Source organism: Podarcis pityusensis (assembly GCF_964106645.2).
Source record: "Podarcis pityusensis genome assembly, chromosome: 4".
NCBI classification, from domain to species: Eukaryota; Metazoa; Chordata; class Lepidosauria; order Squamata; family Lacertidae; genus Podarcis; species Podarcis pityusensis.
The window spans coordinates 45,079,030-45,097,116 of NC_138027.1; the positions used below are offsets into that span (position 1 = coordinate 45,079,030).

At 39.8% G+C, this 18,087-nt stretch overlaps 1 protein-coding gene and 1 long non-coding RNA gene across 2 annotated transcripts in view; one reads left to right on the top strand and one right to left on the bottom strand.

Annotated features, from left to right (window-relative positions):
* The window catches only part of LOC308476421, a 133,168-nt gene extending 118,099 nt beyond the window's left edge, over positions 1–15,069 (bottom strand). The window contains exons 1-3 of the long non-coding RNA XR_013985877.1: positions 13,890–15,069; positions 9,961–10,016; positions 2,431–2,464 (exon numbers count right to left, since the gene is read on the bottom strand). This is a non-coding gene — a long non-coding RNA (uncharacterized lncRNA). The remainder of the gene's footprint in view (positions 1–2,430; positions 2,465–9,960; positions 10,017–13,889) is intronic.
* The window catches only part of LOC308476414 (uncharacterized protein), a 145,711-nt gene extending 128,286 nt beyond the window's left edge, over positions 1–17,425 (top strand). Inside the window, exon 2 of the mRNA XM_081003990.1 lies at positions 16,143–17,425. Coding sequence (XP_080860116.1) covers positions 16,143–17,086 — 944 coding nt within the window. The 3' untranslated portion in view covers positions 17,087–17,425. The remainder of the gene's footprint in view (positions 1–16,142) is intronic.
* Positions 17,426–18,087: the final 662 nt, after the last annotated feature.

Consider the following 18,087-nt stretch of genomic DNA (forward strand, 5'->3'; position numbering starts at 1 on the left):
ACATGTTGGTGTGGATGTTAACCCCCTCTCAACCCTGGCCTCTTTCTCTCCTTCAACTCCTCTCTCAGCTGCTTTCTTGCAGCAAAGCGAAGTATGAAAAGCTAGATGGGGTATGAGGAAATTACTTGGTTAAACTAGACAGTGGAGTTGAGTTCAGCATTCACCCACCTACATACTACTTTCAAAATTAAATTACACAGCGAGGAGGGGGAAAGAGAGGGTGTACAAAAACTTGTGGCTGGGACAGAAGTGCTTTTAGAGACATGGTGTTATGTATAGTTTGGCACCAGGTATAAGAAAAGGCAAGGAGAATGGCAGGCTGGGGAGCAGACAGGGCTGCTTACTGAGGGAAATGGTGAACCCCTGGCTAATCATTGTTTCTCTACATTAGTGTGTCTATCCCAAAATCGGCCACCCAAGATCAATGATCTGGGCTGTTAACCCGATTTTTGGCTACATCTGCACAGTAGCTATGTGGCACATACATAGAGCTGTGTGGCACAATAGCAGGCATTGCGTGTCGAGGTCCCCAGGGCCACCCCAATAACTCACACATCACACAGAATTTTTTGTTTAAGATTTTTGGCATAATTTTGGCCACAACTTTATTGAAATACAAATTTGTGAGTGGTTGCTTAGGCATTGGTTGCGACTATCTGCCCCCACCATGGGGGACAGACTGACATTCCGCACAATGCGAAAGTCAGTATAGGGGAATACACTTGGGGGTTACGCGGAGCAGGGAACCTGCCCTCACCCCAAATGCAACCAGGAGCTCATTTCTATGGCCCGAGCCCCCTTGACAGAGCGGACAAGCAATAGTTAGCCCCCAATTCCTTTAACGGAATCCCTTGCAGCAGCAGCATTAGAGGGGCAGGCACTCAACCTACCAAGGGCAGGCACTCAACCACTTCCCCTCAACCAACCAAACCATAAACCAATGCCTAACCGCAACCTTACAAGTTGTGACGATTTGCTACGCAGTAGGCAAAAACCAAATGGCCCCAGCCAATCAGCCAGATGGACAAAATTCCTACCAGGCCCCTGCCCCAAGAGCAGACGACCCCATGACAGGCATAGCAACGTCAAAGCGAACAACCCTAATTCTAGGGGGGGCGGGACGGGCAATCCGATGCATGGTCGAAAAGAGGAAGCCCTAGCCTGGTGCAAGGAGTTTTAGCATTTCTGGCTGTCAATCAACAAATGGCAACATTAACTTCTTCCCAACAACAAGGGAAGCCCCAATCGCATCAGTGGCCAAGGAACAATTAGCCCGCCCCCAACTTTGGAGTGTCCTGGTGGCCCCCACCGCAACACGTGCTCTCCATGAAGGAGAACACGCTTTGCTTTCCATGTTCTGCAGTTTGGGGTTTGGGGATCTCTAGGACCACTTCAATGAACAACAAACGTAGGGCATATCACAAATTAAGAGGTGACACCAAAGTCATAATAAATAAGTCCAGCATGTGTTATGCATCAGTTATGCTATTTGCATCTGATATACATTACAGAATTTACAGATGACTTGCTGCAAGAGATGCACATAAAATACTAATTAACAGCTGTCCATACTGTATTCAAAGCAAACTTTTATCAGTTAAAATAAGCCTCTAACCTTTACAACAGTCTACATTTTCTTTAACATATTTTGTCAGTAATTCAGCTGTTGAAAGCACAGTATGAGTACATCAAACAGACCAATGATACAATCCTGTACACATTGATGTCCAACTGAATTCAGTCCTCAAGTGAGACTATTGGATGAAAGAATACTCCGAACTACATACCTGTTCCTTCAAGGGAGGGCAACTCGTAACAGGCCAACTCTCCAATTTCTAGACCCCCCACCCCTAATCCACCTTAATCTTGTCAAGATTCAGCTTCAGGTTATTGACCCTGATCCACCCCATCACTCCCTTCAGAAACTGATCCAGATCCATTGCCTCTTTGACTAAAAGGAAGTAAGGATAGAGGAGGAATCCATTTTAAACTGATTTATACAGGGAATTTGGAAATTCAGCTGAACTTTGCCCAGACCGGGCCACTTCTTGAATCAAATGCCCATGTATGCGCAATGCCTCTCAGGCATTGTTGAGTGTTTTTTTAAAAGCCCAACTAATTTATAATACACACACACATAGTACATACAGTACAGAACTTGTGTAAAAGGCTAACTTCCTATTGAGACCAATAAATGAGATGGGAATTATAAAAAAATCTGTGTAGATAGGTCATCTTGCCAAATTATTTGTTTTTATTCATATTCTAAATATCATTAAAAAAGTAAATCTATATCAAAATTAAGTATAAAACATAGGCACCAAAATGGATGAACACCTATAACAATACAACAAGACCACCAATTAAGGGGAAAGTCACTGATTACATTCCTCAATTACAGTAAAACATCATAAGAAGAAGCTCACTTACTATTGAGAAAATCTGGATATTTGCAAATGAAGCCCTGTGCAACAACAACAACAAAAGTGGGGGAGGAAAGGGAGGAGGTTGTTTTTAATAATTGTCCTTCGAAAGAGACAGCCTGTATGTCATTCCTTTAAATAAGCTTATGTTGGCAATAAAATCAAGAAATAGAAACCTAAATGGTAGTGTAAAGCCTAAGGGAATATCCAGTTCACTTGAGAAGCAATAAAAGGCCTTTCCTTTGTAAAACTAAGATTAAACATTTGTGTATTTCTGTAAAATAGCCAGCAGTCTTGCACAAAACAAATACTTTGGAGTACATAAGAATTCTCTGTTGTAATGTACATTTCTTTAACTCTAAAATAATTCACTCAGTCAGTGAGGCAAAAGTCGGAGATTGCCTTGTTTTTTAGTGTTAAACAGATAATCAATAGTTCAGTGCAATAAAATTAAGTGTTTTGAGTTTATTAAACTTCGGAGACAACTACAGAGTACATAGAAAGTACAATATCGTTAAAAGACAGCATAAACTATGCAACCTTGTGTTTGTTCTGAGCCCTGTTCAACTCCTCTGTAATTAGAGAGGGGAGTATTGTTATTGAAGAATAGGCAGAAGCTCTAAGTTATCCTCTGCAGTATCCAAGACTCTGGACTTGGTCAAAGAAACCAAAATGACTTCTGCAATTCACTTAGACCTAGACACTGAAGACCTCTGATGCAGTGGGGGGTTGATGAAAGCACCACCCTTCCAATAGATGGGATTATATAGCCTCAATGATGGTGTCGGCAGGTCCTTATACAGTATATTGTTTTTCCTTGCAGATCCTCTGGTGCAGTACTATTTCCCCCCCAATAGATTTTTTTATTCTTATTGTGTCAATTTGCAAAATTTTATAGAATAAATTAAAGGAATATACAGAACTTGAGATATGGAATGGACAATTTCAAGTTACGTTTCCAGGCAATTTGAATTGTTTCTGAATGGAACATTAAATTCTGAACTTTTTACTTCATTCTAAATCTATTATCCATCAATTGGGGGGGGGGGTATTAGCATTTTGGCTTTAAGGAATTTGGCCTTAGCTAAGTGAAATCCACAATGATTTTTATTTCTTCATATTATTATCAGTAATAATATTATTTATTATATTTCAATATTGCCCTACATCCAAGGATCACAGGACAGCTTACAATATTTTTAAAAAATACATAATAGAATAACAAACAAAACAAAAACCCCAATAATAATATTGGGCAACTGTTTTCTATTAAACTATTAAAAAACTATGTTTTGCTACAGATTATATTGGGCAAGCTGAGATAGATCTGTATCTGTTGGGTTATATATGCATTTCAAAATGTTTGACTGGTACTGTCAAGTTAGTCAAGAATATGTATTGGCATTTCTAAATGTAATGGTATTGGAATCAGCTATTATATTAAGTACCTTTTAAAGCTGCACTTTAGCTAAGTACAAGTGTCATTCTCAATAGCATAACAACTTAATCTAAATAAATATATATCCTATACTACAATCAAAGTGGATCAGCCCTAGAAATGCTAGTGTGTGTGGTGTTTTGAGGAATTGATTTTAACTGCTGTATAATTGCATTCAGTACATTTTAGCAGTTGCTTTAATAATCTGACTTGGAACTATTTGCTAACTAGATACACTAAACTGGAAGTTTTGGATACAGGGCAATCTAATCATCATGAGAATATTTTCCACATCAGATATGTTATCTTTAAGCAATTGCTGTATAGGAAGATTAATACCACATCTTATCAGCATATGATATCACAGAGGGAATACATTTTGGTATAAATGAAGCACTGTTGGATATCTACCTAAATTAGACAGAAGATTTAAAGGGAGCCTAAAGGCTATTTTCAACACTAAAACCTCATTTTATGTGTTTCAGTTTAGAAATAACACCCAACCACCTGAATGAATCATAGGAAAGTTAATTGTGTTTTCTGTCTCCCATCACACAGGCAAATACTGTCTTTCCTTTCATAGTAAACCATAGTTTGCTGGTAAATTTAAGCTGGGCAAACTATTGTTTATACAAACCAAAAAATGCTTAAAAACCCAAGTTGGAAACTATAGTTCAATTGTGGTCTACAGTTCCAATTTTCAAGCAAGCAATGATTCGCGCAAAGTATGGCTTGCCTGGTTCAGTTGTAATCTACACTTTCCACAAAAGAGGAAGTAAGACAGAAAACAAGGGGTAGATGAAGAAAGGAAAGGGCTTGTGAAAGAAAATCTTAGGACCATATACTGTTATTTAGCATGATAACCAAGTGTGGGCTCAGGATGCTTAATTGCTATTTTATAGCTACTGAACCTTGAAATATTGGAAGCATTACAATTATTAAAACACACCAATGTCACTCCACAGCCTAATTTCCCATCTATTTGCCTCTGCATTGGGTTAAGGGTAGACTGACAGACACTGCTGTTCTCCTGAAATGTATATTCAGGCATTTGTGGAGTAGGTACACAAGCTTTTATGTAGCATGAGATTGCACATCTCCACTATTCCACTGTGTTAACACCTGGAAAAAATGGCAAAACCAGAAAAGAATTTCAGTGTATACTCCCAACATGAAAATGTGAGGTGGTAAGTAAGGCTTGAAAATTATCTCTGCCCTTGGTCATTCTTAGCTGATCTTTAAAGAATCATCCTTAAGTAATTACATATGACATGTGCCATTCTTAAATAACACACTCTTGCAATGATTTGCAACACTTGTCTCTCACCGTCTTATATCAGTATGACTGTGCCAAGGATGCGCCAGTCTTCAGGGGTCCCTTGGCAACATGTTCCCCCACCTATGCCTCCACCTATACCAGTGGGTTCAGCTGAAAGTAGCATTTCAATCAGTGCTGGGCAGGAGCCACCTTTTAATTTACCACAGTGCACCAGAATGACACTATATCCACCAGACTCAGCCACCTGGCACAGGGTAGATATCAGTTCTGGTGAACCCTGCCAAGTTTGCAGCCCTTGAGTTGCTCATAGGTGATGTCTGACACTGGTTCTGGCCTGGACCTTTTTCCCATTAAAAAGACAATGGAAATGGGATTGTCCTAAATTGAGGGTCCTGGTTGCACTCAGGACCCTTAAGCCACCCCCAAGGTGTGTGTTGTTGCTAGGCATGGCCCAAGCCTTGTCTGTTGGGCCCTGGGATCGCGCTTGGCTGTTTGGACCAAATGGGGCAAGTGGGTGTGATCCCAGGGACCTATAAATGCAGCAGCGTGACGGGGATGGGGCACTTGCTTTGTGCTGCCAAACACCCTCCCGCCCTCCCTCCCTATTTTAGGTGCTGCTGTTTGGCCTTGCTTTGGATTTGGTCGCCTGCTTTGGAGCAGGGGCTGGGTAGGAATTTTTCCATTTGGCGGATTGGCTTGGCCACTTGGTTTTCGCCTACCCCCTTAGCAATCGTCACAACTTTGTAAGGTTTGGGGTTAGGCATTGGTTTATATAAATATGCTGGAGGGGAGGTGTGGCCATTACCTGCCCCTCCAGAAATAGGGTATTCCAGTAAAGGAATCTGGGGGTCCTGGATCTCGTCCGAAGTCCGCTTGAGGGACTAGGGCCATGCTAGGACCACAGGAACCCCGGGGTGAGCTTCAATCGATCTTCACCTATGTTGCTCCCTCGTTTGGTGTTTACCCTTTCAGACTGCCAGCCAGAGAGGCAGGAGTCATTTATAGTCCCTGACCATTGCCTAGGCCAATACCACTCAATTTGTTTTGTAATCAATAAAGCTGTGGCCAAATTTTGCCCAAAACTTAAACTAAAATTATGTGTCCATTTGAAGTTATTTACAGTGGTTCCTTGAGTTACATACGCTTCAGGTTACAGACTCCACTAACCCAGAAATAGTAACTCGGGTTAAGGACTTTGCTTCAGGACGAGAACAGAAATCGTGCTCCAGCGGTGCTGTGGCAGCAGGAGGCCCCATTAGCTAAAGTGGTGCTTCAGGTTAAGAACAGTTTCAGGTTAAGAGCAGACCTCCGGAACGAATTAAGTACTTAACCCGAGGTACCACTGTACTGGAAAAGGGATTGGGGGGCCTCGGGGTGCAACTTATGGAGTGATCATTCTAGACATTGATGATAAGGAGCATAAAGGGCATGATGAATTATAGCTCAGTGGCAGAGCATTTGCTTTGCATGCTGAAGGCACCAGGTTCAACCCCTGGCAACTCCACTTAAAACAGGGGTGGGGAATTCAGACATCATTGCCAATGGCTAGGGCTTCTTATGGTAGCCCAACAATATCAGGAATGTCAAATGTTTCCCATCCCAACATAAAGGAGCTCAGGCAGCTAGACTGGAAAAGATCTCTTGCTCTTGAAGAGCCATTGCCAATACAGGGCTTATATGGATCAGTGTTCTGATTCTGTATAAGGCAGCTTCATGTGCTCATTATACCACATCACAAAGATTTTGCTGACAATGTCAAAACTCTCTTTTCTTCCCTTGAACATTATTCTGCAAGTGTTTTAGGGAAAGGAAGCCTGTTCGCATCATTAAGTTATAGTTTACTAGTAGAACATGGTTTGTATGCAACAGGTACCATGTTCAATCTCCATGATCATTAGTGTGCTTTGAAGTTTCCTTCTTTGTTTCATCAGTGCCCTTGTGTTGTGTGCATGCTCCCTTTTGATTGCTTGTACTTTTAACTTAATTTTGAAATAGAATTGTATGGGTTGTTTTTTAAAAAAAGTCACAGAAGACTATTGCTTAAGCACCTTGGAGAGCTGCTGCCAGTCTGAGTAGATAGCACTGAGCTAAATGGCCCTGTGACCTGACACAGCATAATGCAATTTCACATATTCATACAGATATTAAGCAATGTGGAAAGATTTGGGTGCAAATTTTTCAATGTGCAAGCTTGAACTTCCAGCTTACAATGCAACTGTGTCAAACACTGATTTGGAAAATTAAAGAGCAGCTTTTAAGATAAAATGCTAGGGCTACATACCTACATCCAGAAGTTTCAGCATATGCCAGAAGGAGCCTACACTAGTGACTAATGATGGAGGTGAACATCTAGGTTGCACTTTATATTAAAGTTCTGCTTATAAATAGTTTATAAAGGGCCAAGAAAAGATTAATAGCTGTTATAAGCATGTAACAGCTATGACCACTGTGTGTTATTGAGTTATAGGCAGTTGTAAGCACATCAGTAGAGTATGTTATAAATCAAAGTGTGAACAACCTGTTGGAGTCTGTAACAATCTATAATTGATTCATTCTAATATTCATGTATTAATTCTTTATAAGCTGTTTATAGTATTCATACATCCTTTATAAGCTGCTTAAACATGGAGCATCATTATGAAATGTGATAGGCCATTATATAACACTGAAGGCATCAGTTCTGCAATATATCTGACGCAAAATCTTCTATTAAAATTTTATGTACCTTGACTTATATTGGCATCAAAACAATGTCACAGCATGGAGGGCCTTTGTACACTGTGGAATTTCATTTTTAACTAAGGAAACAAAGCCTGATTATCTTAATGTCTGTTAAAATACCATATTCCTAGAATTTAACTAGAACACTGCATCAATCACAGTTTCCTAGAAAATTCTAACATGAAAAATATATTCACACCTTTATGGGGCCTGGAATATTGAACGGATTCGTGTTGGATTAATTTGTATACCAATTAGTTGAATTGTGGCGCTGAGCGGTGATCAATACCAGCCAGATGCAGCTACAATTCTGTTATAGACATAGTGATATATTATTATAGTTTGTCTTATTCTCTCACATGTATTTCTGGGCCCAGGCTCAGTAAGCCTGGGGCCACTGGGGGGCAGGGAATAGGAGGCATGAAATGACATGACAACAGCTTCGGATCGAAATGGCCACAACATTGTTGATTACAGATATCACTAGACTTTGGCACAGGCACTGGGTATGTATTCTGGATCAGCTAGCCCAATTGCTGGCTGATTATTCCATCAGGGTTGATTCTGGATTAAGAATCTCCTTATCATGCAAATCAAATAGGGCGATCCCACCAGGTAACCATCTGGGGAATTCTATGGCCTCCCCCTGGACCCCTTTACTGAGACCTTGAAATTTGTACCTAGATAAGGGGTGGGTCTAGTTTAAACTATGAGAAAAGCAAAAACCCCAGACAGGTGCAGATTCCTCCCTGGCTCCAAATATGGCAACCAATTTATTCCACAGCAAAGTCATACACAGGCACTGCCACAGGGAAGGTGAATGGGGCTCCCAACACAAGTTTAAATTCTGTAGAGGCAGATCCAAGTTAAGACTCGCTTCACTTGGTCCAATTCAATTTTAGATTTCAGCAGGAAATCCTGTTGACCCCTGAGACCAGCTGAGGGCCGATGACGGAGCCAACATACTGCATGGAAAGGAACTCTTGATGCCACCCAGCTCTACCACAATTGCCTCTGTCGCCGAAAGTGGTCAGCTGTCTTTATATGAGTACTATGCTATGAGTACAAGCCTGAGAGTGTGAGGAAAATGTAAACTAATAGGAGCATGGAGAAAACTTTACAGGGGAACCTAATTGTGTGATCTGAAAACTCTTTTAAGTTTATGTTGATCTAATTAAAGGATGTTTTAATGCAGAAATATAACTTCAAAATGGCATTTTACTTTTCATCTTTCAAAGAACAGCAGAACTGAAAAATTATTGTACAAAATAGGCATATCTGTGCTTGCTTGTACACTTCCTTTTTATAACTACAAACTGTGTACTCTAGATCAGGCTTCTCCTACCTGGTGCCCTCCAGATGTTAGAACTACAAGTTTCATCAGCATGGCTGATGGTCAGGGATGATGGGAGTTGTAGTTCAAAACACCTGGAGAGCACCAGGCTGGGAAAGGCTGGTCTAGTTGCACTATAGATCTATATATATATTTATAAATAGTATTTTGTGTGTATTCTAATAATAATAATAATAAATTTTATTTACCGGTATATCCCGCCCTCCCCAGCTGAAGCCGGGCTCAGGGCGGCTAGCAACAATAAAATAGTGCAACATTCTAAAAACATTTCATTATAAAAATTAATTAAAATCAAATTGATGGCAACCATTAAGCTAAAGTTCTGTGACGGTTGTTTCTGGATTTTGTAGTGACTCCAAATATTTTTCTCTCCATCATTCCCTCAAATAATTGGAGAGATGCATAAATCCCTACTTTGCTGTTACAGATATAGACCAATTTCCCTTACCCTCATGCCCACCTGTCCTTTTTACATTTTACATTGCTTTTGCACTGCTCATCACACTTAAATTAGGCACCACCATTATACTTTTAGTGTTTTTTGTTAAGTATATAGCCTGGCATACTCCTTTTTGCTTGAAGATTTTTTTATTCTTCTTTTCTAGCTAGTTTCCTAGATGTGGTGACATAAATCTGGATAGAATATATGTTAAAGTGCTCTGACCAGGGAGTATCTTCTATATTTCTATATTGCCTAGTAGAATAGGAATAGACTTGGAAGAGTATTTTTGTAGGACACACTTACCAGGCAATCCAATGGTTCCCAGTGTCTCATTATTTTTCAGAGTACATACCATATTTCTGTGCAACAAAACACAACTTTTTAATTATAAGAAAGAAATAACAAGTCACCTTCAGGAAAACAGACATAATCCCTCGGGGCCACAATGTCATACGTATCACAGACAGGAAAAGCATATTGGATCCATTTGTGCGCACACTCTATAAAGTTAAGATTGTTTCTTATACGCTCTTTTGCAAATGTTCATTTTTGTTATTGTTATGAATAATTCAAGTGATAGGATCTCCCTCCATGCTTTCCCAGGAGAGGTTATTGTACACTACAGCCCCTTAGACACGGTTGTTAGGAATTGTTTCCTGATATTTCACTGCCTACTTACATTGCTTTATATAGGCTTAATGCATACTGAGTGCATAAAATCCATTATCTCAGGTCTGTTATTTTTGTCACCATCCCACCTTCTTCAAGTCACCTCCATGTGTTATTTGATTCCCTTCTATTTCACTTCAATCCTTACAGCTTCATTTACAGAAATTAATGCAGAGACTATGTATGTATTTTAAAAAGCTGTTCTACAGAACAAATAATTCCTTGTGAGAATGATAAGACCATTGCTAGCAAACTTGCATCTGCTTAGAGTAACATGAAACTCTCTTGATTTTAAACTCAGCATTCAGTCATACCTCTTGTGCTTTTCTTTAATTAATTGCAGCCACTGGGAGAGGGGGAGGATTGTTACTGGGTCCATCAAATTAGGAAACAAGGATTATGCCTTTCTTTCACAGCCAAATCCTCCTCCATGAAAATCACTTGCCTTTATGGTGTTAAGGCTTAAAAAGAAAAAGAAGAAAAGTTCCCACTGGCGTCAATAGAAACTTTTTAACTTATTTGCATGTGAGAACCTGATTTTAGCAGAATCACAGGTGGAAAGTGAAGGGATAAACTTCCTCTCCCTATGCACTATGATCCACCAAATAATGACTGTAATTAATTAAAGAAAAACAAGAAACAGCTGCATACCACACATTAAGCATAACATGCCATAGCAGATGGTGTGATGGACAGAGATGCTTACCTGACCTCCTGGCAGGTGAATTGCTGCAATTTACCAGAAGGGGGTGGGGTAAGGGGGTAGGGAGGATTAAGCCTGACATCGGCCAGTTAGGCCTGTACTGCAGGAGTACAAGCCTGACTCAGCCGATGCACTTGCACTGTGACCACCTCATCACCATTCCAGGTAAGCAGCGACGACTCACCTGTGAGAGGTCAAATAAGCAATGCCAACCCACCATGTTGTCTGCAAATGGTCATGTGTAGTTTGGGCCTTTTCTGATTTATATGGTTAGCTGCAGCTGACTGAATTGCACTGTGCCCTTATAATGAGAAATGGGGGCAGTAGATTCTATGGCTGATTGTTAGAAAATGCTCCATTGGATTGGATTGAAACTTGGCAGGTTAAGAAAGGAAAGTATGAGGATGCTCCATGCTGAATTTGGAGTAGAAAGGATATGAAACGACATATTTTGAATTGAGTTAAGCATGAATGAGTTTTGACACATACTGTGTATTTCCTCTGCCCCAATTGGACTTGCTGGGGTGCTTGTAACGTGGAATAGTAGCTTCAGAAGCATGATAGTTCTGTTGCACATGTTTATTCCAGTGAACAGACAAATATGGGACTTTGACTCAACACTCTACCACCGACAGGTAACTAGCTCCAAGAATGTGGTGAAGCTGAAACTAACCATATGCCATAGTCACATCTGTTAAGGATGTAGCAATTAACAGCTGCAACTTCCAAGCATTTTGGAGGTCATGTAAAGATTGAAAACCCTTAACACAACATGTTACACCAATAAATAAATTGTTAACTGAATAACTCTTATTTTTGATGATTTAAGAGACAAATTCATATAGGATATACCTATCAATCACTATTGTCCAAAGGTTGTATTTTAAGTGCTACTCAGAGTAGACCCACTGAAATTAATGTACCCATGTTAATCATGTCCACTAAAATCAATGGGTTTACTCTGAGTGTGAATAATATTGGATATAATCGATTATAGTTTTATGAAATCTCCAGATTCAGGGGCAATATGCCTCGGAACATCCATTGCTGTGAAACAATGAGAGGGGTCTTGCCTTCATATCCTCCTTCTGGGCTTCCTGGGGGAATCTGGTTGGCAACTGGGAAAAACGTGGTTCTGGATTTGGATTTGGTCTGCTCCAGCAGTCATCTTATGCTTTTATCACTTCAGCTAATAGTTTCTCTGTTGCTGCATTGACTAGTCGTTCAGGACTCACAACAGGGTCATGCCATCAAATAAAGTGGGAACTGGTGGAACCATAATATTTTAATTTTATATAGGAATCTTTTAATATAAAAATAAAATATGAAAATTGATGAACAGTTAGATGAAATTTAGGAGAAAATAGGAAAAAGTGAGGGGCAAAAGATGGGCATTTAATATTTTTTTAAAATGTGGGTGATGTGATATGGGTATGAAGTCTACTTAAGTGCTCTCCCCTACAACGTTGTTTTGAGAATAGAGAGAAAAGTACTTTTTTACATTTTTAAATTCCTTCTTCATTGGAGTAAGACTTACTGTTTTGAAATCTGAAAAATAGCTCCTTGGACCACAGGTACTATTTCACAATCTAAAAACACTTAAAAACTATGGTGTAGGGGTTAGAGTGTTGGACTAGGACTTGGGAGACCAGGGTTCAAATTCCCACTCAGCCATTAAGCTCACTTGGTGACCTTGGTACAGTTACTGTCTCTCAGTCTAATCTACCTCAAAGGGCTGTTAATGAGGATAAAATGGCTTCTTGGGAGCGTAAAGGTGGTATATAAATGAAATAAATATTAATTTATATTAAGCACTTGCAGGAAAGAATCAGTGCAGCACTTTTTAAGCATTGGTCCAAATATATTTTAGATTTCCTTGACCTAGCTCCAGGATAATGGATAAGTAGCCTAACCACCTGCCTTAAGTATTTTACAAGTAGAAATGTTCCTCTTTTTTTGTGTCTACGTGTGTATTATGTCTGACATGCTTCAGAATAATTTAGAGAAATGCAGTACCCAAAAGAGCAGTTGTCGCACATTTCAACGGATTTCCCAACTCTAGTTGAAAGCAGCTGCTGAGGGACTTTCAGAGGACTCAAGGAAATGACTACCATGTCAAGAATCTGGCACTCTACGCTCCACCTCACACCCCTCTCCTGAAATCCATGTGTTCAGGCTCATGTCTACATGTCTAACAGGAAATTATCTTAAAATCAAATTATCCAATGATGTGTATAAATTCCCCAAAGAAATCAAAAGCATGCATGTTTACAGGCAAACAAAAATTCCTCATGAAATATAGTTTTGGAAAGTTAAATGTAAGTGGTGTTGTGTGTGTGTGTGGTTTCAGTTTACATACATAATAAACAGAAACATGATCTTGTTTCTTTTACAGCAATTTTAAAACATTCTTTATAAAATCTTCTGCCAAAGATTTAAAGCTTAAATATTAAATGGCAGCCAGATGCTGGAATGATTGGTTTTGTTTTATTGTTTTGCATTTTCACTCTTTATCTCTTTTTAAAAACGTAACTTAACTACTTGAGCATTTATTTCTGAATATTTATGTTACTCATGACATTTTAAAGTGTATTTTCTGTAATTAAGAGACACTGTTCATAACCATAGATTTTTCAGAAACTACTGATCTCTATTTCTGAGGTAAACATAAACTATGAAATCTATAAAGAATCTTAAATAAAAAATAAATTTTCACTATACTGAATAGCAGAATGCCTGCTTTTTATTTGATAATAATATATATCTTTACATGTTAGGAGGCATTTTCAAAGATTCTCTTTTTACCATTAGACAGTACTAAGAATACTACTTTTATCACATTTGGTTTTCATAGAAATACCTCGATGATTCTTGAAGTCTCCTCAAAAAATAATTGTCAGTTGATGAAGAATGTTCATTAATTAATTCCCTTAAGATCCCCTGCTGCATATCATCCAGAACTGATGGCTTGTATAGATTGAGTCTTCTCTTGTATTCTTGCCAGCATTTTAATGCCAGCTCTGTCAACAAGGACTTTGTGCCCTATTTTTCCCCTTCTCCCTTTTTTTTTTACAAGGAACAATTCAAATAAAACTCAGTGGCTATAGAATCTATGCAAAATATCCCTGTAAGCAAGGACATTGGCACAGAGTGGGCAAACTCTATGATAAAGTAGATGAAACAGCTGTTTGTGCCTTCAGCATTTTATGTGTTTTTAAAGCATGTTTTAAAGCCTTATTTTTCACTGTGAACTAGAAAATAAAGAGAGCTGTGCAATTTTTAATGCAAGCAATGTTCTTTATGCAAGCTTACTACAAACACGCTGCCACTTCATTCACAAATATTTTTCCATTGCACTTTATGAAAAGTTGCAAATTGGCAGTATTTGTGCACAAGTCTGCAAAACATTTCTAGGTATGAGTTAAGCAATGTGGGCAACAAATAGTACTGTGGCACAAAAAAGACTTACAAAATCATTATAGAGTGGTGCCTCCAGTCGCTATTTTGAGAGATAAATTCAATAAAATACAGGAACTTTAGGTTTGCACAGTTAAACCAGATTAAAGGGCTCTGTTGCACCAGCACAAGAAATCCACTTTTTTAAAAAGAACCAGAATTCTGCAGTTTCAAAAGTGATGGGGAAATGCATTGAAAAGTGTGGGATGGATGAATGACTAACAGAAACATGCATAAGCACCCTGCAAACAAATCAGAGCAAATAACCAATGAGAAAAAGTTATAAGCTAACCTTCTTATCAGCTTTGTGAATGCAATGAACAGCTCATCTGTAGATGCCTATGGAGTATTGTGTACTTCATCAGGTACATGATATATTATCCTGAGTCACAGCATAACTTCAGTAGTTTCACCATTTCATTCAGTAACTATCCTCTCACCAAGAACCTGAGCCTAGACCATTCCATGCAACAGGTTTAGTTTCTGGACACTAATGGATAGATAAACATCTTATGTGTTCGCAGACCTTAGACAAAGATTCATAACTTAAACATTTACATTATTGTTGTTGTTTTGCAAACTGTTTTGAGTTGTTTTTCTACAATCAAGTGATATATAAATTGTCTGAAATAAATAAATATCCACCAAGCCAGACTGGTACCCAGGAATAATCTACTACAATAGAGATCTAGAAGAATAAATGACAGGACCACCAATTGTCACTTTACAGCCCCCAATTACCTTAAAACAATTCAAATGCGCTGCTGTGGGATGGGGGGGGGGGGCTTCAGCCTGGCTAGTGCCTTGAGTACCTTCCAGTTCTTGGGATCCTGCATCCAGTGAGTGTTCAAATCTAATAGAAGATTCTGTTTGGGCTGAACTACTTGGGCATGTTTCTTTGTAAGACAGTGACTGACCTTAGCCAGCCACTAAAATGTCCTCATCAGCCCCCCAAACCAATAAACTAGGTTGCAAAAGCTACAACTAAGTGATGATGCCCTCCAGGTTAATAGGTCTCCACACCACCATATAGTTGCTAGGTAAGAGAGCAATAGCCAGAGAGTGTGGATGAGCTGAGCTGGAAGCAGGCTTGAAGCTGGAGACACAAAGGCATACTTGCTCTCTGCTGAATCCAAAGCTGTGACTGGTGGAGAAACAAGATCTATTGGGGTGTTAATGCTATGAGCTCCTCCATATTATGCTCAGGTTGTATATATGTGTAAATAAAACCTATATCTTTAAAGACACTACTGTCTCCACTGACCTTCATTCCAAGAAACCCTATGTAAGTGCCTGAAACCCCTGGAGACTCTCACCAGTCAGAGACTGAGCTGGCATGTAGCAGTATCATTAAGGATCCACAGTCTGTCCTGTGCAATAGGACTTCTCTCACACATGATAGTACTTGCTTCCAGACAGCTCCCCAGCCTAAAACAGTTACTTACTATCAACCACAGGCCACATAGCACAGGGACTAGATCCTACAGCAGACCCGGATACTGTATCTACCCTGTATCCATGTCTATTCTGGCTACTCTACTCAATAATCAATAATGTCATCCACAATGTATGGGGCTCAGTCATCTGGTTATCTTCCAGTGTGATATTTGCCATTATCTGCCAGCAATCCCCTTTTGCATTCTACATAATCCAAAAGATCTGGGAAATAAACAAGATGAGCTTGAGCTCTTGGTACAGCAAACTAAATATGACATAATAGGCATCACTGAAACCTGGTGGGATAAGTCCCACGATTGGAATGTAATAATGGAGGGATACAATCTATTTCAGAGAAACAGACCAGAGAAGAAAGGAGGAGGAGTGGCGTTATATGTCAGGGATGTGTATACCTGTGAAGAGATCCAAGATTTAGAACCTCAAAGCCAAAGTGAGAGCATTTGGGTCAAAATTAAGGGAGAGAAGAATAACAGTGACCTCATTGTGGGAGTTTCCTATAGATCCCCAAGCCAAACGGAGAACATAGATGATGCCTTCCTGGAACAGATGGCCAAGCATGCAAAAGGAAGGGAGATAGTAGTAATGGGGGACTTCAATTACCCGGATATTTGTTGGATGTCAAACTCAGACAAGAGCATAAGGTCAAACAGATTCCTCACTGGCCTTGCAGACAACTTCATTGTCCAGAAAGTGGGAGAAGCAACAAGAGGAACAGCCATTTTAGATCTGGTCCTAACCAATGTTGATGACCTGGTTAGTGGGGTAGAAGTGGAAGGATCATTAGGCGCGAGTGATCATGCTCTTCTGAAGTTTACTATACAGCGGAAAGGAGCAGCCAAGCATACTAGGACTCAATTTCTTGACTTTAAGAAAGCCGACTTCATAAAACTTAGGGAAGTGCTGGGTGAGATCCCATGGACAGTAATTCTAAAAGGAAAGGGAGTTCATGATGGTTGGGAGTTTGTTAAGAGGGAGATAGTAAAAGCACAACTTCAGGCAATACCAATGAGACGGAAACATGGAAGGTGCCTAAAGAAGCCAGGGTGGCTATCTAAAGAACTTTTAACTGAGTTAAGATTAAAAAAGGATGTGTACAAAAAATGGAAAAGGGGGGAACCACCAAAGAGGAATTCAAACAAATAGCCAGCACGTGTAGACACAAAGTCAGAAAAGCTAAAGCACAGAATGAACTCAGGCTTGCTAGAGAGGTTAAAAGCAACAAAAAAGGCTTTTATGGGTATGTTCATAGCAAAAGGAAGAACAAAGAAACAGTGGGGTCACTCAGAGGAGAAGATGGTGAAATGCAAACAGGGGACACAGAAAGGGCTGAACTCCTCAATGCCTTCTTTGCCTCAGTCTTCTCCGATAAAGAAAACAATGCCCGACCTGAAGAATTTGGAGCAAATGATTCAGCAGAGGAAACACAGCCCAGAATAACTAAGGGGATAGTACAAGAATACTTGGCTAGTTTAGATGTATTCAAGTCTCCAGAGCCAGATGAACTGCATCCAAGAGTATTAAAAGAACTGGCAGATGTGATCTCAGAACCACTGGCAGTCATCTTTGAGAATTCCTGGAGAACAGGCGAAGTCCCGGCAGACTGGAGGAGGGCAAATGTTGTCCCTATTTTCAAAAAGGGGAAAAGAGAGGACCCAAATAATTACCGCCCAGTCAGTCTGACATCAATACCAGGGAAGATTCTGGAACAGATCATTAAGCAAACAGTCTGTGAGCACCTAGAAAGGAATGCTGTGATCACCAATAGTCAGCATGGATTTCTGAAAAATAAGTCATGTCAGACTAACCTGATCTCGTTTTTTGACAGAATTACAAGCCTGGTAGATGAAGGGAACGCAGTGGATGTAGCCTACCTTGATTTCAGCAAGGCATTTGACAAGGTGCCCCATGATATTCTTGTAAAGAAGCTGGTAAAATGCAGTCTTGACTATGCTACCACTCAGTGGATTTGTAACTGGCTGACTGACCGAACCCAAAGGGTGCTCATCAATGGTTCCTCTTCATCCTGGAGAAGAGTGACTAGTGGGGTGCCACAGGGTTCTGTCTTGGGCCCGGTCTTATTCAACATCTTTATCAACGACTTGGATGATGGACTCAAGGGCATCCTGATCAAATTTGCAGATGAC